The following is a 21,661-nucleotide window of genomic DNA, read 5'->3' as shown; positions in this document are numbered from 1 at the left end:
AAAAAAAAGTAAAACTTTAGTAAACTGATCAGTTGTTATTGGAAGCAAACAGTAGAACAAACAAAAATGAAGTTCTTTATCGTTCAAAAATATTAATTTATTTATACATGACAGTAAGGCAAAAGATAAATGAAAAATAATATATAGATTTTATATGTATTATTTGAAGAAAAAAGTTAAACGTATTTAATTTCCTTTATAAATCAAACTTGAAATAAAGTAAAACATTTCATAGACCTACCAATAACTATTAAAAACGAAGAACAAGCTTGTGTAATAAACACTTTTTGTGTAAAAACAACAAACTTTTTTTACACAAATGTAGAAAAAATCTAAAACTTTTCAAAAATCTAAAAATGTTTACCAATAAAAAAGTGAAGAACAAATAGAAGATGAAGAGGACAAAAATTTATTTATATTTACACAAAACAATAAATAAAAAAAAAAAACATACTTTTTTGTAGATCTTATATTTATCTAAAAGCGAGCAAATAGAACACAATGAAGAGGATGAAGTTCAAGAACATAGCGATGAAGGCGCAGCGGAAGGAGAAGGATGAGGTGGAGGAGGTGCTGTCCAACCTGGACGCTGCCGATCCCGAGCTCTGCATCAAGCTGCTCCACCATCCCTCCGTGAACAACTTCTCCGGGCTGAAGAAGAAGATCTCCACGTCGGATGAGGAGTGGATGCAGGTTTGATGATTAAAATTGTTTTTTTTTTTACTTTAAAAAGCTCACAATACATTTTTTTTGTTAAGTATTTACATTTAAAAAGTGTACTTTATATTTTCGTTTTGATCATTTATTCCTGCGTTGCAATTAGTTTTTTTTAACTATTTGAGTGTGCACACTTTTTTATTAAACTTTCCATAAAATGATTGGTTTAATTAACTGAAATAAAACTAAACTACTTTAAACTCATGTACAAGCTAACAGATTTGATGTTAAGTTTACTAAAAACAGTATTGATTTTTACCACAATAAACAAGTAGCTAAATTAGCTTACGGTATATTTCAAAAAACTGTTTTGCTGGCTTTACAAGTAAAATAAAGTCAAAAAAGTCTTACAAACTTAATACTTAATTTACTTAAATTAAATTAAATACTTAAATTATATAAATACAGGGCTTTTTGGAGCAAGACGGTCTACACGTTCTTTTCAACACTCTGGACCGACTTTCAAATGAGCCGAGCAAAAAAGAAAGTCTGATAATTTCGATGGAACTTTTGCAGTGTGTCGGGTGAGGTTTTAAAGTTATTTAATAAGTAATTTCTAGATGACAACTGATTTTTTGATCCAATAAGTACTAAAAAACCTATAGGTGCGTCAAAGCAGTGATGAATTCAATCACTGGATTAGAATACGTCATCGCAAAGGAAGATTACACAAGAATGCTTGCTACAGGTTGTTACTAAATTTAAGACTTTTTACCGTAAATAACACATTTAAAATTTGGGATAACTTGTTTTACATTAATATTTGATTTCAATAAAAAAGTGTTTATCAGCGTTTAACAAGAACATCACGTAGTAGAACTAGAGCAAAGTTTATTTTGAAAAATTATTTGTTTTTATTTGAATTTCTTTTTATGGTTTTATATGTATTAAGCTTTTAGTTGAATTGCACAACTCTTTGAGTAAATCAAAACAAGTTTATTGCAGTAAATTGCTGCTTAGCTAAACGTGCAAAGTTCAAACGTACATTTAAAAACGGTATAGCTTTTCTTAAACTTAATAATTAAAAAAAAATGACTAACTAACTTTAACTTATAGATATATTTACTAGATTAACTACTCTATTAATTATTAACAGTAATTTTAATTACAAAATATCAAATTTTCCTTATTTTCAAAATAATTTTAAAATTTTCATCAAAATTTGAAACAACGTTGATATTATAAAAAGTCAGTAAAGTTCTAAATTTTAGCTACCCTAAGGCACGCCATACTAAATTCTTGTAGTATTTAAAGCAGGAGAGAATTACTTACAAAGTGTCATTAAATTTAGATAGGTAATCGATATTTTTTAATGGAATCTAGCAACTACTTGTTGAAACCACGTTAATTTTATCTTCTTTAGTTACGTACCGGGAGAAAACAAAGAGTGTGGTTTTAAATACTGGTTGAGAATTGTACTTTTGAGAATAATTTGAATTCCCTTACCAATAACAATTCATTGTATTTAAATATTAAGTAATGTAAAACAAAAGAAAATGTTTTCGTACCAAACAGTTTATAATGAAACTGTCGAAATTAAATGTAGAAATGATACTTTTTATTTCTTAAAATAAATAATAAACATTAATTACACGCTTTAACAGTTTTGATTATAAACGGTAAAAATATATGTCTAAACTAATATTTATAATGATATTCTAGGAAACACCGCTTGATTTATAAAACTTGGTCATTTCTTAGTGCTCTATACTGATCCAAGATATATATATTTTTAATTTTTTGAATAGGTTTTATACTTCGAGACTTTTCCAGATAAATTTTGTAATTATAGATTTCAAGCATATTGCCTTTAAAGTAAGTGTGGGAAAATGTTCAGTTTTGAAGTATAGCAATACTAACTTAATGAAATTTTAATACAAAAAGAACTGTTTTAGAACATATTCAAATATAAATTTTAATATACATACTTTTTAAAAGACAACCTTTACAAGCGCAAATGTTATGTTTGGACAAGTGTAAAAAAGTGTGGGATAAGTGTACAGTTTTAGAAAGTTAAATAATGAAATTTAAACATATAAAAAAGCTGTTTGAATAATAGTTTGAATAAAATTATATATTTATTTTAACACAGCCCTAACAAAAGCAAATGTTATGTTTGAAAAAGTCTAAAAAAGTGTGGGATAAATGTACAGTTTTAGAAAATTGCAGTACAAAACTAAAGAAATTTAAACATATAAAGAAGCTGTTTGAATAACAATTTGAATAAAATTTTATATTAAATATCTTAACACAGCCCTAACAAGTGCAAATTTTATGTTTGGAAAAGTGTAAAAAGTGTGGGATAAGTGTACAGTTTTAGAAAATTAAATAACGAAATTTAAACATATAAAGAAGCTGTTTGAATAATAGTTTGAATAAAATTATATATTTATTTTAACACAGCCCTAACAAAAGCAAATGTTATATTTGAAAAAGTCTAAAAAAGTGTGGGATAAGTGTACAGTTTTATAAAATTAAATAACGAAATTTAAACATATAAATAAGCTATTTGAATAATAATTTGAATAAAATTTTGTATATTTTTTAACACAGCCCTAACAAGTGCGAACGTTATGGTGAAAAAGCAAGTGTTTGAGCTGTTGGCCGCATTGTGCATTTACTCAATAGAAGGCAAGGGGAGAGCGTTCGACGCGATGGAATTTTACAGAGTGAGTTTTATATGCTTAGATAAACATTAAATGTTTGAACTTTTACTATTGTTTGCTCAAAGGGGCTGGTTCATTTGGTACGTGTGTATTTGAATTTATGTAGGCAAACTTTATATATATTAGTATCCAAGTACTAAAAAATAAATAACATGTTTTATAAAAATACTTAAATTAATGGGACAGGACTAATAGTACTTGTATATAAGTAAGGTTAAATGTTTTAAATTTTTGAATAAGCGTTTTCAGAAAGTTTAAGATAATTGATTTATAAAAGTTATCTCTAAGGATAAACCCGTCTTAAATTCATTAAAAGTTTGATAACTGCATTTTAATTATAGATTTTTTAACTTATATATTTACGATTTGAAAGCTGTAATTAATATAAAGCTAGAAGTGTATACTAAGAATATATGCTTTATTAAATGATTCCATAGCTGTATTTCGGTTGTTTCACTTATTAGTGCAATTACCGAACTTTGAACTATGTTTTTTTTTTTGTTTTACAATTTATTCATGCATATAATTAGCCGCTTCAGCTGAAATGCTACTAGATAACAAAGTAAACAAAATGTTTTATAAATCTTATACAAAACATACTTATATAACAGATTTAAACAGTTAAACAAACATCTAGCTATTTAGATAATCAAATAGAATATTATAAAACCAGATCTTTTTAAGTTAAAACTTTTTACTTCGTATAGAGAACATAAAACTAGCTTTTTTAAGTAAAACTTTAGTTTTGAAAAATGTAAAAACTAGGCAAAAAATTTTTGACAATAGTGTTTTATCATTTAAACTTCAAAAGCTATAAAGACATTTTTCAAAGTAAGTTTCGTGCTTAGCTGACTTTGTTTTATCTTTTACTAAAGCAATTGTTTTATAACATTTTTAAAACTACCATTCTTATCAAACTGATAAAATAAAATTTTTTACATAAGTACACGTAAAATTTGTACGTAAATATTTACATATAAAAATTACTATCACTTTTTTCAATCAATCATATGTAAATAAATAACACACTTTTTTTAAAGTTAAAAATAAATTAATTATTGATAGTATATTTTTAAAGTTTTAAAATAAGTCAACACACAATAAAAAACAGCTTTGATCTGTAAAAAATAGTAAGGCTCAACTTGCTTTTAAAAGTTGTAATTTATTAAATTCTTTTCTTCTGATTAATATAAGAAGTGATTGTGCCTTCTGGCTTATTATGATCAAATTAATACCACTTTAATGTATAAAGTTTTTTGAGATTTATCACCTTTTAATATACTTTGATTTTTAACTTTACATATCAACTTTCCTAGTTTTTTACTTGCTCATACAACTGTAATTTCTTAAAATTAAGCTTTCGAAAGAAAATAATCTTTTCATTTTTGTTTAGAAATAGTAAACTAATATTTATCATTAGTCAAAAGTTTTAAAAGTGTTATGCATATAAACATAACATAGTTTAAAACACTTTGCAGTTTACTTAAACTAGGCCGAAAAAGTACACTGAAAACTAAGCTCTATATATATTTTTTTAGTTTACTTTTATTTATATAGACATTATGATTCCACAAAACGATTATATAAAACGTAAGAAGAAGTTAATAACATAAGTATATTTTTCCAAAAGACAAACACAAATATTCTTTTAATAGCATAAGGTATTTTTAATGGTCAATTGTGCTCGATTTTTAAAAGGAACTAGAATACAACTACTTTGTTAAGTTCCATTATTCTTCAACTTTAACATTTGAATACATTGATATTATTTGTTTACTTTGTTTTGTGTCTTTGTTTATGAGAGTTGTAATAGCTGTTTAAACCTATTGTGTAGATTTTTTATAACAACTCAAACCAACGCATATTCTCAAGCTACTGCTCTCTTTTTCAAGATAATTAAAGATCAAGTTTTGTGTATTTAATAGAAAGTAAAATAAATATTCCGCACATAATCTCGCACAAATACTTTTTAAGTTTTTGAAATAAATTAAAAAGCATGTTAAACAAATTCCTTGTTTAATTGAAGGAACACAAAACAAACAGAGGGTCTTTAAAAACTTCCAACAGAAATAATACAAACAGGGTTAATATTAAATGAAATCTTTTATAGAAATGACAAAACTAAACTTTAATTAATAAGCAACACTTGCTTGTAACCAGCTTAATTGCTTAAATTTTTACAGTCTACTATGTTTTATTGTATCATTCAGTTATTATGAGTTATATATCGGAAACAAGTGTGTTAAAATTTTGTTCAATTTTTTAATTAGTTTATATTACTTAATGTACTTTTTTTTACCAACTATGACCCGTTAAAATATTCTTAACAAAATCCAAATAAAACTACACTTCAGTTTGAAAACACAGTTTAGTTTGAAAGTTGGCAAATAATTTTACGTGAGTTAGTAGTATTACTTGCACAAATAAATAGTTTGTGCGAAATTTAAAAAAGTACAAAGGTGGCAATTAATATTTAATTTTATTTTGCTTTTTAAACTACAATATAGAACTCTTTTTTCGTATTTATGTTATGTACATTATGTTATATAAATTTTTATTCGTAAATCATTCTTAATTTATCTATAGTTTATATTTAAAAGGACTGATTAGTTTGCTTGATTCTAAAATTATCATTTAAGTAAAGAGCTTTTCGAATATAAAAGTTTTATTAGACATATTTATGAAAATATTTTAAATATTTTCTAAATGTTGTAGTGATATTTTCAAATCTGGTAATGATTAATAAAATTTCACAGTATAAGTGCGTTTTAATAACGTCGTAAAACCTTATATAGAAATAACGATACACTTAAAAGGTTATAGTTGTTTGCTTTTTGATGGTTGAATTTATTTTGATCAAAACAAACAACATTTAGTAAATAATTGACGATTACAAGCGAAAGTAAAAAGATAGCTTTTTTAATTTTAATACAATAGCTTGCTTCCTTTTAACTTAACTTAACTTAACTATCATACAAAACTTTGCTTGTTTTTTAAAAGCTATACAAAAATCTTATTCCAAACAAAATTGACTTGTGATTACTTAGTGTAAAAAATTACTTAAATAATTCAAAACTTAGTTTTGTGGTATTTGATAATACAATTTTGCTAAAAACTTTTGTACTACAGTAACTTATTTAGTGAAATTCTAGTAGCTTTAATGAAACAAGTGGTATAAACCACAACATTTTGTATAAGTTGTTGCTTGTGAAAATAAACCCATGTGATCACTAAATTGCTTTGAAAGTTGTTTGGTTTCACATATAAGTTTGATGTAGAGTACTATTTTTTAAACGCTAATTTTTCATATCTATTCTTTATTTGGTTTTAAATATAAACAAACATATACAATATTAATAGCTATAAAGATGTTGTAATTAAATAAAAAGTAGCTTAGAATTTAGTATAAAAAGTTACTTAAAGGCTTTAAAAATAAGTTGAACATATATTACTATAGTTTATGTTTGTTTAAAATGCTTTAAAATATTCAACTTTTTTATTTGTATAACTTGCTTCATTATAAAATCTTATCAAATAATTTTGTGTAAATTTCTTCTAACAATAACTTGCTATATTACGTAAATTTTCTAACAATGGTAGCAGTACATGCTTTTCATTTAAAAACTCAACCCCATAAACAAACTTGTCTTCATTGTTATTTAATTTTTTGTAAAACAAGATCTTATCAACTTTTTATTTTCACCCTCATATGAAATATCGAATTTATACGTGTTAAGTTTACTTTTTAAAGATTATTTGTATATAATTTGTAGTAGAATTTTCAATACAATTTTCTGCAAAAATTTGTAAGTAAAATAAAATATTTAAATGTTTAAAACTTTGATAGATAACTTAAAAAAAAACTTTTAAAAAACAACCACTGACTTTAAATGTTTAGTTAAGTTTAATCTAAGTGGAAATTCAAATTTAACGTAACAGTTTATTTTAATATGATAACAATTAACTTAGATTAACATATGTATAATATTTTACAGCGAGCAAAGCAGCAAAGGTACAGGTTCAGTGTAGTGGTAAACGAGCTGAAACTATCGGAAAATGTACCATACCAAGTAGCTATTATTTCGTTCATCAACGCTCTTATACTATCTACCGAAGCTTTACAGGAACGCATACAAATTAGAAATGAATTTATTGGTATGTTTTTATCATTTTGGAAACGTATTTTAAGCAAACTTGTCAATTCATACTTATACATCTAAAATTTACTTTTAAAATAATTTTATTTAGTTTTTAAGCATTTTATTACTTAGTTATGAATATTAATAACGTTTATAGCGTTTTTAGATTATACGAAAATGTTGACAAATCAACTATAAAAAAACACAAAAACACAATTTAATATTCATAAAGCTATTCTAAGCTGTTTTTAAAAAGTTATTAAAACTTTGAAAACTTAATTATTAAAATTTTAACAGGTCTTCAGCTACTAGATGTAAATGCAAAACTCAGGTGAGTAATATTTAATTAGTTGTGTTGTTTTCTCCTATCTTTATTAATTTTTGACTAAAGATACGGAACACAGTTTATAGATTAAATCCACTAAATATAATTTAGATGTCGCAATGAAAGTTTCAAACATAAGTGTTAAAGTAATTAAAAATTATACAAATAGTGAGAATATTTTGTCATAGTTTTACTATAATTCATGTTAAAACAACTAGTGATTAATACTTCTACATAGTTATAATGTATGATAAACTTTGTTAAGATAATTTTTGTTAGAATTCTCACAACTTAACAAATTTTTGTGTCTAACAGCTGAGATATTTTTATTAAGCTAAGCTTTAAATTTTAAACACTTTTACCAGTGTACTAACTTTTGAAAGTACTTATGTATGCTGTAAAAAATGTCAAGTTATTATAGTACCACATACACTTATTTATTTTTACTTTATTTTTTTCATTCAAAAATTCTTTCTTCAGGGATATAACAGACTCCAACTTGTAGTAAGTATAAATAAAAACGTTCATGCAATCATAGTTGTTTAGATTTTTCATATGATCAAATGTAAAAGTTCTTGTGATTACAAAGTTGTCAAAAATAGATAACAAACTTTATAAAATAACTGTGTATAACTCTTTTTCGTTTGTTTAAAAGACGTAGTTAAAAAATGAGTTTTTAATCGGAGTACAAAATGTTTTGGGAAAAAAACTATTTTTAGAAAAGTTTGCGTTAGAAAATTAAATAATTTTTTAGTATTCTTTAAAAAAAATTCAATCTAAAAAACCTTAATTGTTGTAACGCATGATTAGTAAAGTATCTATTTGCATGCATTGCTTAAAAAAACTTTGTAAATATATTTTACCTTAATAAACAACATTTTTCAGTTTAAGTTACGTTTTATAAATCCTGATTTGTTTAAAAAAATACAGAATTAAAATGTTTGATACTTAAACTTATATATAGCGATTGCTTTTTTTTTGAATAAAGAAGGTTATTTATAACAGACACACTTCTAGTTATTACCGCCTCATTTATATATTATATACATAAAATTTAAAAAAATAAACGCTTTAAAACAGTTTTAAGTGTTATAGAACTTTTTTCTTTAGTTTCTTTTTCTGAAATTTTAGAACCCTATTTTTCATTTTTAATCAAACTGTAAACAAAAAAAAACTTTATCTAAGATAATTTGCTAAACATATATACCTAGATAATAATAGATGATATTTCTTCCTTTTTACATATATCTGCTTATATATTACTGATCAGAAATAGGAAAAAAAAGTTAGTTGATTTTTTTTTGCGTTAAAATTTAGTGAAAGTTCAAGCATAAACTTAAAGAAAAGTTAATAAGCTTATATAACCTTATCACACATGGAAACACACATTCTACTCAACTGTGGTTCTTGTTTAAAAATATTTGTTTTCCTTTCGACGCAAAGCTTTATCGTACTGGTAATCTTAATAATTAATTTAAAAATTGTTATCTATAAACATCGAATAAAAATAAAAATTACATTGTATAAAAAACAATTGTTGGCTATTTGTACAAGATTAATGAAAATATTTTTTTTCTTCCATCTTGATTTTTCAACCACTTTATAATATAAAGCTTATTACAATCAAACAAATCATTAGATATTACTTAATATTTACATCTATAAAGAACAGTTGTTCAACGACTAGTTATAAATTAACTTTTGCACAAGTTTAATAACTTTAAAAATATTTGCTTAAAATGATCTGCCTATGAAAAAATTGTGGAGCTTCTATAAACTTAATTCAAAAAAGATATAAATAGTTTAGTTTTGTCTCTTTGTTTAGCTCTAGTACATGAAAAAATATTTGAGAACATCATAGGAAAAATATTTAAAGAGGCAACTTAAAAATGCTGTCTTATTCGAATAAACTCTAACTAAACTTTTTGCCTAATAAAATTTAAGTTAAGTAAAAAACTTAATGAAAATTAATTAAATACTTTTTAAATGTAAACTTTTAAGTCTACAAAAATTGCTAAATTATTTTAAAATAATTGAAGTCAAAACGAGTCTGAAGATTTGGCGATTCAGCTTGAGGTTTTCAACGAACGAAAAGAAGAGGATGAACTTCAGGTCTCCCACCTGATGGGACAGGAAGGTCTCGACATAAACAGTCATCAAGACCTTTTTTCAGCTGTTTTCAACAAGGTTGGAACATTGAAACTTTAAGTAGTTTTTTTTTTTCAAAAGAAACTCAACGGCTATTTAGTCAGACTTTAAGTTATCAGGACTAGAGTTTTATTTACAAATTATTTTTGTAAAAAAGGTATAATTAAATACATTTTTTACCCTTGAGTAATGTTAGTTTTAGTTTTAAAACCAAAAAAAAAAAAGATAATAAAGACAAAGATAGTTAAAACTTAATAAAATTAAGTTGCAATAAACTAATGCTGCTAAAACTTGTTGTTTATAAAATTATTTAATATACTTTTAGAGTTTTATACTTTATATATATATAACATTCTTTTTATAGAATACTTTGTCCTGGACAAGACGTTAAACTGTATCCAAGTGGTGTATGACTCGATAACCGAAAGGTTTTTTCGTGCACTAGGTCCTAGGACCAAATATTTTGTGCGCTTTTTTTGTCATTCAATAAACAATAATATACAGATATACAACAAGCCAGAGTCAAACCAGCTTCTAACGCTGCTTCAATGCCTGCTTCAGTTTGACTTGGAGGTGGAAGCAGACAGCGATGAAGAAGCAGAAAAGCCTGAAAGCAAAGACGGGCCTGCATTGTCGAAAGTTCTGTGGGAAGTAGTAACCGAAGTCGCCCAGTCTTTAACGTCCGTTGAAACGGAGAAAGAAGCAAGAAAGTTCCTGAAGCCCAAGAGCAGAACTGAAGTTAAGAAAACGGCAAGCGTGGTTAATAAAAGCGTTCAAGTTTCACTCGGAAGCAAAAAAGTTTTGGTTGCACCACAAATCAATACGAAAGTGGAATCAACTCCTGCTTCAATACCTCCCCCATCACCCATTCCAGGTATACCACCTCCACCAGCTATACCAGGTATACCTCCACCTCCAGCGATTCCGGGAATACCTCCACCTCCTGCCATTCCAGGTATACCACCACCTCCACCTATTCCCGGTATACCTCCACCTCCCTCAATTCCAGGTATACCACCACCTCCTGCTATACCAGGTATACCACCCCCGCCAGCAATTCTAGGTATACCACCCCCGCCAGCAATTCCAGGTATACCACCACCTCCACCTATTCCCGGTATACCTCCACCTCCCGCAATTCCAGGTATACCACCACCTCCTGCTATACCAGGTATACCACCCCCGCCAGCAATTCCAGGTATACCACCACCTCCTGCTATACCAGGTATACCACCCCCGCCAGCAATTCCAGGTATACCACCCCCGCCAGCAATTCCAGGTATACCACCACCTCCTGCTATTCCAGGTATACCTCCTCCACCTGCTTTACCAGGTATACCACCACCTCCTGGAATACCAGGTATTCCACCACCTCCAGGAATACCAGGAATTCCACCTCCTCCAGGAATACCAGGAATTCCACCTCCTCCAGGAATACCAGGAATTCCAGCACCGCCTGGCATACCAGCTGCTCCAGGCATACCGTTACCACCAGGAGTGCCAAGAGCGTACGCCCGACAGGCAGCACCCCCGCCACCTGTGAGGAGGGCGGTGTCGGTGCCGAAACCGACCAAGAAGCTACGCAAGCTCAACTGGCAGAAAATTCCTGAAAAATCAGTCACTGTCAGGTAGGTCTTTTTATGATAAAGATAAGCTTTCTTATTAAGAAGTTGATAAGTGATACTGTCAGGTAGGTTAATTTATGATGAGCCTAACTTCTAATAAATCCTAATGCAAAAAAAAATATTTAGAATATTTAACAATTTTCAAGCTAACTTTCCTGTTAAATATTTAATAACTCTTTTCTATACTTACAGTTATTTTTGTAAGAAATTTTTAGTCTTTTAATGTAAAACAATTTTTCATTAGAGTTTTTGTTACTAAGATCAAGTGTTAGATTATATTTATTTGTACAGCACCGATAGTATTTGGGAATCTATGGAAAAAAGCAGCAATGACTTGCACCCAAATTATGAAAAAATTGAAGAACTGTTTGCTCAAAAAATCATTCAGAAGAAAGAAAAGAAGGAAACTAAAAAGGCTGCTCCAACAGAAGTTTTTTTTTTAACTTGTTAAAAAGAAGTACAGTAAATTCAACTATAAGATACTACTTTTTGAAATGCTTATAAGTTATCAAGTCGATTATGATAGCTGAAATGCTTTAACAGCTCAGTTAACAAGTGCAGTACTAATAACTTAAAATATTCTATCAAAGGTGTCTTTTGTCGACTCCCGCAGAAGCTTGAACATCAACATATTTCTGAAGCAGTTTCGCCTTCCGAATGAGAAGATCATTGAAGCTTTGAAGAACGGAGATAGGGACGTTTTAAGTGGGTTGAATGTTCTTTAGTAATTTATAGCATGAATATAAAACATATTTTTTCTTACTTTAGCCAAAGCGAGTTAGGTGCTGCTTTCTTTAAACTTGTGTAACTTTAGTAACTTGTACTTACTTGTCACTGTATAAAGCATAAGTCAACCTAATATAGCCGAAGAAAAGCTGAAAGGGATGGTGAAGTTCAAGCCGGAAAAACTGGAGCTGGAAAACATCAAGGCGTACAAGGGGGACCCCGCGTTGCTGGCCAACTGCGACAAGTACTTCCTGCACCTGTCCCACCTGCAGGACTACAACCTGAGGATTGAGGCGTGCATCGCCAGGGAGCTGTTTGAGGAGGAGATCGAGTCCATCGAGCCGCCTCTGAGCAGGAGCATCTCTGCTTGTAACGGTGAGTTTTTCATTTTGATTATGCTTTTTTACGTTTTTAAAAATTTTTTGTTTTTACAACCGAGTTAAGTCTTGACAAATGGTAATTTAAAATTATAAAACGCAATTAAAATAGTTATAACTCAACGTTTTTAACTTTATTTTTATTAACTTTTTGATTACGTTTTTTTACGTTTGTAAAAAATTTTTGTTTTTACAACCGAGTTAAGTCTTGACAAATGGTAATTTAAAATTATAAAACGCAATTAAAATAGTTATAACTCAACGTTTTTAACTTTATTTTTATTAACTTTTTATTTGTTTTAACTTATCAATTTTTTGATAACTACTTAACTTTTTACAAATTTAGCTTTAAAGGAAAAAAATGTTGTCTTTAATATTCAAATAACATTGCGAGTCTAGTCGTGTTAAATATTTTTCTTCAAAAAAAAAACCCTATACATTGTGTTTCCCAGCAATCAAGAACTGCAAGAAGCTGGAAAACTTGTTCCTGCTGATCTTGAAGACAGGCAACTTCATGAATCACGGAGCTCATTCGGGAGGAGCATTCGCATTCAAGTTCACGTCTCTTCTTAAGGTTTGATAAAGTTTCAAACTCAACATTAACTAAAAATACACACTTTAGTTTTAAAAAATTATATTTACTAACAGTATGCGTTATTTTAGTCATAGATTTAAGATTTTGTACCATCTTCGTTTTTACCAAAATTTGTTAAAGCTTCATACCGTGCTTAAACTAATAAATAACAATTTGGTGAAAATAGCTGTTTAACTACTCAATTAATTTAATTTTGTTATTGTAGTCAAATTGAAACGTTAGTCAACTTGAATAAACATTTCTTTATGCAAATTATTTAATATAGTATTTAGTTTAACATTAGTACAAGTATACAAATTTCAGTGTTGATTAAAAATTAATCATTAACCTAAAACCAGCTGGCCGAGACGAAGTCGAACAAGCCTCGGATGACCCTCCTCCACGTTGTGATGGAGGAGGCGAGCAGGAACCACAAGCAGCTGCTGGAGATCCCGGAGGACCTGAAGGACGTGGTTCGGTGCAGGACGGTGTCGGTTGAGCAGCTGAAGAACGACTTCACGAAATTGTCAGCCAATATCAAGAAGCTCGAAAGAATGGTGATTTTTGTAGTAGTTTAGAAAGTACTGGTAAAAAAATTTTGTATTTACTGTAACGCCTTTATAGTGGATTATCGAAATGAACTGTTTAAAATTCTTGTTTTTGTCTTGAAAACTGTTTGTTATAAATTTTAGGAAAAACTAAAACCTTCTTAGCAGTTAATTTCGTTTTATAAGAATGTTATCAAGTTTTTATAAAACTTAACCACAAAAATGTCACAAGAAACCTCAACAACGACTCAAAACCTAACAGGTGAACAAAAATTTTAAACTTTATAAATAAATGAAAAACAGGTGAACAAGGGGAGCGACGACATCAAGGAGCAGTTCAGCGCGTTCCTTGCCCAGGCCACCGCCAGGTTCCATCGGATCGAGGAGGACTTCGCAGAGGTGGAGAGGCTGAGGAAGATCATCGCCAAGTACATTGTGGAGGATGTGAACAAGTTCAAGCTGGAGGACTGCTTCTCTACAATCTCCAACTTCTGCAATCAAGTGTGTGAAACATGAGTGGACAAATAAAATAGTTTTTAAAGAGTTTATTACTTTAAAATTGTTTAAAGTTTGCACGATGATCAAATACACTGACAAGTCATAAAGGATATTCACTATATATAGTTTTGACTAAGTTATTAGGTAATTAAGTAGTTTTAAATAAAGTAACGACTGAATGTCTCTTTTTTATTTATATTGGCTTTAAAGTGCAGCATTCTGTAAACTTGATTTTACCTTCTATCAAACATTAATGATACTGTAAAGTCTACTGCTATAATAAAAACAAAAGCTTTAAACAGTTTAGTGTTGCTTGTTTTTTTTTAGCATATTCAGACAATACCTTTATTTAGGTAAAAAAAAATATTTACTGCAGTTGTTTGTATGAGTAAATTAACGAAAACGTGTTGTGTTAGTAAAATGTTTTCCGTACAAAATTTTAAAAAGAAATAAAAAAAATTACAGATTGAAAAAGCGCTGAAAGAAAACAAAGAGCGGGAAGTTCAAGAAGAGAAGAAGAGGAAGCGAGAGGCGGCCATGCGTGAAAAGGAGAAGAACAACCCGGGAGGGTTCAAGAAGAAATCAAGAGCCCCGCCGCCGTCTGATGTGAGCGAAAAAAAAAATCTTTGTTTTTTTATTATTTCAATTACAACTCGCTTAGTATTTTTTTTACTTTTGTTGTATAGCAGCTTTGTATTACGCAAATTAAAGACTTTAAATTTATAAAGTTTAGACATATTTGTGTTTGTTGTTTATTTGTTTAAAAAATAACGATTTAATCACAAGAAACAAGTATTTTGACTTTTTTATTGTGTAAAACACAAAATCTTTTAAGTATATATGTTATCCATACAGGTTTGCATCATCGACCAATTGCTGGGTGATATTAAAAGAGGATTCACGCTTAAGAAGACCGCAGGTCCGGTTGGGAGAAAAAACAGCAGACTGGGATCTGTTAAAAAGTTTGTCTTTGTAAAACTTGACAAAAAAATTGTTTAATTATTTAGTTACAAATGTTTGTTATAAGAGGTATTGTTTATCCAAGACTTATCAAGTTTGTTTTTCTACTAAAAAAAATTTATTATAGATCGACTTTTACATGATTTTAACTCTGACTAGTATTTTAATAAAAAAGTATTTTACACAAAATTTTAAGCCTTTTAACTTGTAAACTACGTAAAAAACATTTCATGCTACACAAAAATGTTAGATGAATATTTAGAATAATCTCTGTAAAACTGAATGTAAGCCTGTATGAGTAACGTTGACTTTATTTGCTGTTTATTTGCTTTTATAATCCAAAAAAAATTAAACCTTTGTTGTAATTCGTTTATGAATATTTTTCATCTAACAGATCCTTTAGGCGACAAGAGAAAGAAGTCAACGATAATGACGACCCAAACAAGTTGGTGAAGATTGCTGAAGATGAAGATAAAACGAACGCGTTAGAAGTAAAAGATGAACCAAGTGCTGACAACAAAGATACACACAAGGTCGATCATGTTGTAACTGATAAAAGTGATAAGAAAGAGAACGAAAAATCAGTAGATAACGATCGAAACGAAGTTAAAGAAACTAAAGTAGAAGCAACTGATGAAAAATTAGAGAAAACAGAGTCTATAGAACCAAAAACTAATGAAAAATCAGGAAACAATTCAAACAAAAATAATAATAACATTAAAGGTATAGCAATTCAATACGTCAACAAAGATTTAGATGATATTAAACCAGCTTCTGGTAAACCTGTTGGGGATAAGTTAAACAAAGAAGGTGATCAGGTTGTAGAAAATACTAAAGCAGACAGCAACGACAAATCAAGTAGCAATGAGGACCTTAAGACTAAAACGAATTCAGAATCAATTTTATCAAACGTTAAAGCCCACCAAGCAAACCAAAACAAGGTTTTAGACGAACTTCAGAAGAAGCTCAGCAACAAAAGCCGAAGCAGTTCGTCGAGTTCAAGCTCAAGTGAGAGCGAAAATGAGCAAGATGATGCTGGAAATAAAGAAACTGAAAATAGTTTTACTACCAAGTCTCAAACTAAAGACACTGAAGAAAGCTTGGTTGAAACCACGTTTAAAGACGAAAATAATGTAAGTAGCAAGCCTGCTATTGAAAACACTGCAGTTGAAACTAATACGCCTCAAAACAAAGATAAGGTAAGAGAAACTGAAATTCTAAGTTCAACTGTAAAAATTCCACCAACGAAAGAGGCTTCTTCAGACAGTGAAGAAAAATGTAGTGAAAAAGTGCTACCGGACCAAACAGCAGAAGAAAAAACTTCCGATGTTAAAGAAACAAGAGACCCCAAAGAAAGTTTAGAGCAGTCTGGTGAAAGTTCAACTAAAGGAAATTCAGGTGAAGTGGAAGAAAATAGACCTGACACGCCAAAAGCAGCTCAAGTTTCAGAAAGTAAAAATATTGAAAAACCAAGTGAAGTTACGCAAAAGCCCAAAGTAAACGTTAAAAACGAGTCTGCGCAACCGAAAACAGAAGCGAAAAAAGTGGCGAGCAAAAGCAACGAGTCCAAGTTGAAACAGCCCGACACCAATTTCTCCAGGAACAATCCCAGGTCGAAGTCCACGGTGGGCAGGCCGCAGAAAGTTAACTTTCAGAGGAATGCGAAGGAAAGACACTCAACGGGACTGACGCAGAAGAAAGCAAATCAATTGGCTTCATCTTCAGTGGATCCGAAAAAACCTGCGTCTACCGCTGCAACGAGTCAGGAGACCAGCAGTAAGTTACATTTGAAATAAAAGTACATATGATTTTACTTGATGAAAAAAATGCAATCGTTTTTTTAGTTTTTATCGAAATTAATTGAATATCAATTCAATTTCTCAAATGATTTCAAAAACACTGTAAATAAAAAATTAAGCATCAAGTTACATCAAAACGAAAATTTGCAATCATATTCCACGTTTTTAGTTGAAAAAAAATCGATAAAACTTTAATTGAATTTTTCTAATGATTTTTAATTAAATCCATTAAATTATCCTAAAATTTTCATTATTAATCAAATTCAAGTGACTCAAACTATTAGTCTTATTTTTAGCTATAAACAAAATACAAAGCTATACATAACTTTTGTATTTTCATAGAACTATATATGGTTTTTTTTTAATTTTGATAAATTTGATAAATTTCCACAAACATATAAATATAACGACAAAAAAGAACCAACTTGGAACGGATCGAGCTCAAGCGAAGACGAAGACTTAGAATTTTTCGACGCGATCGATTATACGTCATAAAAGTAAATCAACAGTACGTCACAATCAACTTTTTGTGATCAGCATGCTATTTTCTGCTGACTGTTCTTATGTAGGATCTAACTTAATTTTTAACCTCAAAAAATCTTAAAAAAATCTAACGCTTGAACAAAGTGTTCGTACATTCTTATTCGAGTATATGCAAAGTGTTTTGATTAAGTGTTATTTACGCAAAAAAAAATCGATTCCTGTTAGGTGTTAATGAATAGTTTTAGGTGGTAAAACTTGTAATCATTCCATAAAACTAACAATACACATGTTCGTAGTAATATGAAAATTGAATCGTTACGTAACTTTTAACATTAAATTACAAAGCAGTTAAATCTACAATTTTTTCTTACTTCTAATTTAAATATTTATGACTAGTCGTTGGATATTTTTTTCAATTAATAATTTTCTGAAAGCATTTATAGGCTTATCGTAATTTCAGTTTACATAAGCTTTTTATACCCTTAATGCGATATTATAATAAAAGCTACTTGAAATTTCTGTAAAGTGTATCTTTATGTAAAGAACTAAATTAAATAAACAATATTTAGTAGTAAGCTTGTAATTTAAAACTTTAAGTATGGTGGTAGTTTAAAGGCTTGGTGATTACAATCAAAACTGTTTTTAAACTACTATAAGTACATGTATTAGAAGTTATTTTATAAAAGTCATAAGAAATTGTTAACACTTGTGGCCAGCTGAATAAAATTTTTAGTAACAAAGTAATGCTATAATTTTATTGAGAAAATAAAACCGAACTGCTTCAAGCATTAAAATATTCGCTTTGTAACACTTAATTAGTACTTAATGAACTGTGATTAAGAAATAAGACTTAAACCTGTAGTATGTTCTATTTCAGAGAATTAAGTATAAAAAGTAAGTTTCAAGATATACAACTTTTACATTTGTTAAATGAGTACTTTAATGTAAGCATAATACTAACTTGCGTTAATTTACTTACTCTATGTTTATAGAAAAAAAAAAGTGTGAGGAATAACTACTTTATAACACGCAAGCATTATTTTACATAGTACATTAAAAAATCGCGTTGGCTATAACATTATATTAGTAGTTTTCGTAGTTTTTTTTATAGACATCTTTTTTGATTTTATAGCTGCACAAGTTTTTGTTTAAATTTCTTAAGTACATTAAAAATATACATTTTTAAAAACCGTATAACGTTATTAAATTTCATTTTAAGCTTTATAATTAAATAGACAAAATCTATAGTAAACCATTTTTAAAGAACTTTTCAAACGCAATGCAAAAGGAAGAAAATCAAAAAAGATAAAAAACAAGAATTCCAACTGTACCATTCAATAAGAAATACCTGTAAGAGTAAAAATACAAACACTAGAGCTTTATAGAATGAGAAAGCACATTAACTTGTTTGTTGTTTGAAACTAAACTATATTTAACTACATTTAGGCAATTAAATAGGGAAAAAAAAGCTATTATAGGATAGATTTAGTTGAGAAGTTTTTGTATAGTTAAAACACTTCAACAAAAACTAAATGTGTATTGCATAAGATTGATAAAACTTCTTTATTATATTTTATGTTAAATAAAAAATAAACTTGAAGGATAATATCTTTTGACCTATGAAATCACCATATGCTTCTCCTTTTGAAATTTTTACTGTTATTCAATTAAATCTCAACTATTTTTTTGTAAGATCAATTTTTATATATAAACGATTTTTTAATTCTTTTTTATTTATTTCTATTTTACTTTAAAGCTTCATTAGTTTAGTAACTGGGCTGAAAATAGTTTTAGGAACAGCCTGCATTATTTTATCTTTTGTATTTCTAGTATTGTTTCTTAATATAAAAATAGCTCATTTTATTTCAGGATGCCTTATTCAATAGATTTTAAGACGTCTTAGGTAATAATTCCCCAAAAAAGTAAGGTATTTTGTCATTAATTTTCGGTGTAGACTTAAGTTTCACTTTTGAAAATATTTCACTTATTTAATTCAAAAACTAACTTTTGTGTACTTCAGAAGTTATTGAAAAATATAACGAACTTATTTCCAGTGGTAATTATTAATGGTAAAAGTTATAAGAACCTGATAAAAGGGTGTCAACGAAAGTTGGACGTAGTTTATTCCAAGTTTAGTAGACAGTAAAATGTTCTGACTAGTTGGCAGACAAACTAAATTTTAAAAGTATTATATTAATAATTAATTATATAATTAAAGTTTGCATGCGATTGTTGTATATATTACATTGTTTTGTTTCCAAATAACTACATTAAATAGAACTTTAGTTTTATTTTTTATTTTTTAATTACTTTTAAATATACTAAATCTAATTTGTTTTTTAGGATGTAGTTTTATTTCATAAACTTAATTGTATAACAATCACTTATCGTTGATACAGTCTTTAATTTAAGAACTAAAAAATGTTTCTACAAGTTATATTTTACTTTTTATGTTTTGCATGCGCTTAATCCTTTTTTTTTAATAACACTACTGCTGCATGTATAGTAAAAAAGTTTATTTAGTTGTGTGTTGAAACTTTACGTTAATATAAAGTGTTATCTAAATAATATTTTTCAAAACCTACAATTTTAAACTTTACTTTTATTAAGTACCAAAGTGATTTTTGTTCTTTTTACTATCAAACCGTAAAAAAGCTTAACACCTTTCAAAGATTGAAAAAATTATATTTTTATCATTAACTAAAAAATTAGCTCTAACTAAAAAAAGAAGGTTTAAATAACCTATTTTTTATAACATCTAGAACCACGAAGTAGGCTGCGATCACCCAACCCAGTTTCAACCTCAAAACCCTTCAAACCACCCCGTAAAACCTCAAACCTGAAAGCCTCAAACCCGGCAACCAGCCCGCGAACCACGCCAATCCCGACTCCCCAGAAAAGTTCAAGCCGGCCCGCTACGAGTCAGTCCAGGACGAGACCGATCAAAACAAAACCTCAAACCGCTGGCCCGAAAAGTTCCACCCAAAAAACGACCGTTCCAAAAAGTTCCACCCAAAAAACGGCCGTTCCAAAAAGTTCCGTCCAAAAACCTTCAACTCAAAATTTTTCCTCCCAAAACACCTCCCGACCCTCCTCCTCAGCCTCCTCCAAATCCACCATCTCGTCCCGATTGTACCGACTGGCCCAGCCCAAGAGGACGGTCCAGATCACTAGGCCCCAAGACGCCAAGCAGAACCCGAAAACCCCCCAAAACGCGACCCAGAACCCGGCGTTTCGCAGGAAGACCCCACTGAGGTACTCTCTTCTAAACATAGCCAGCAGGATCAGGGGAAAGAACCAGAATGCTAACAAAAACACTAAACAGATCGGTAAAACGAATACAGGCGAGTCTACTTCTTAAAAAATTGTTTAATTTTAGTTATTTCTAACTCTTGCAGTATTTTTTAAACTTAGTTCGAACAAAGATATTAAATGTTTGTGGTTACATATTCTACTAATAGTATGTTTTTTTCAACTTTAGTTCAACATTCAACAATCCTTAACTTCAAAACATCAAGTTTTTTCATGTTTTATATTATGCCTAGACTATATACCAGGGGTCGGCAAACTGCGGCCCGCGGGCCAATTGCGGCCCGCGAAGGGTAAATCTGCGGCCCGCGACCTCGTTATTTTTTTAAATGGAATGCGGCCCGCGAAAGAAAATTTTGTGGCCCGCGAGTATGTAAATGTGGCCCGCCGAGCAAAAATATATTTCAAGTTAAATTTTTTTGGTAATTTTATTTAATTTGATTGTAGTTAGGTTTTCAGTCTCTGTATAATATTTAAAAATAGTTAGTAGAAATTACTGCTTTAGTTTAAAAATGTTAAAAAGACATTTTAGCATTCTAACAGGATACTTTTCTCAGTTTTATAATAACCTCTTTTTTACAACAGCAAGTAATTATCTGAAAAAGAGTGTAAAGAGTGCTTGGTTTTAATAATTTAGATATATAATACCTATATATTAAATAAACTAAATGCAAATGTTTTCCATTTTGTGCAAAAGTAATGCACAGTAATTAACTAAAGTGTCATTTCGTTATAGCTTTAGATATCGTTTTTCAAATTTTTTTATA

General features: G+C 29.1%; 2 protein-coding genes across 2 annotated transcripts; both read left to right on the top strand.

Moving 5' to 3' along the window:
* The first annotated feature begins 468 nt into the window (after window positions 1-468).
* On the top strand, window positions 469-20,484 carry LOC145844630 (inverted formin-2-like). The gene is made up of 21 exons (XM_082952029.1): window positions 469-693; window positions 1,126-1,241; window positions 1,323-1,405; window positions 3,271-3,386; window positions 7,379-7,538; window positions 7,820-7,853; window positions 8,328-8,351; window positions 9,887-10,034; window positions 10,500-11,462; window positions 11,517-11,623; window positions 11,912-12,050; window positions 12,211-12,325; window positions 12,485-12,721; window positions 13,176-13,297; window positions 13,657-13,854; window positions 14,149-14,346; window positions 14,809-14,949; window positions 15,199-15,305; window positions 15,698-17,079; window positions 17,521-17,599; window positions 20,348-20,484. Exons 1-20 carry the CDS (start codon window positions 502-504, stop codon window positions 17,595-17,597), a joined length of 4,659 nt encoding a protein of 1,552 aa, XP_082808155.1. The 5' UTR covers window positions 469-501; the 3' UTR covers window positions 17,598-17,599; window positions 20,348-20,484.
* On the top strand, window positions 17,886-21,507 carry LOC145845202 (uncharacterized). Its single transcript, XM_082952624.1, has 2 exons — window positions 17,886-17,904; window positions 20,348-21,507. The coding sequence occupies exons 1-2, from the start codon at window positions 17,886-17,888 to the stop codon at window positions 20,944-20,946; spliced, it is 618 nt and encodes a 205-aa protein (XP_082808750.1). The 3' UTR covers window positions 20,947-21,507.
* The last annotated feature ends 154 nt before the right edge of the window (window positions 21,508-21,661 follow it).

The sequence above is a fragment of the Thalia democratica genome, chromosome 9 (assembly GCF_965202585.1).
Source record: "Thalia democratica chromosome 9, ktThaDemo2.hap1.1, whole genome shotgun sequence".
NCBI classification, from domain to species: Eukaryota; Metazoa; Chordata; class Thaliacea; order Salpida; family Salpidae; genus Thalia; species Thalia democratica.
The sequence above is the reverse complement of the archived record's forward strand: the minus strand, read 5'-3'. Positions and strand labels throughout refer to the sequence as shown.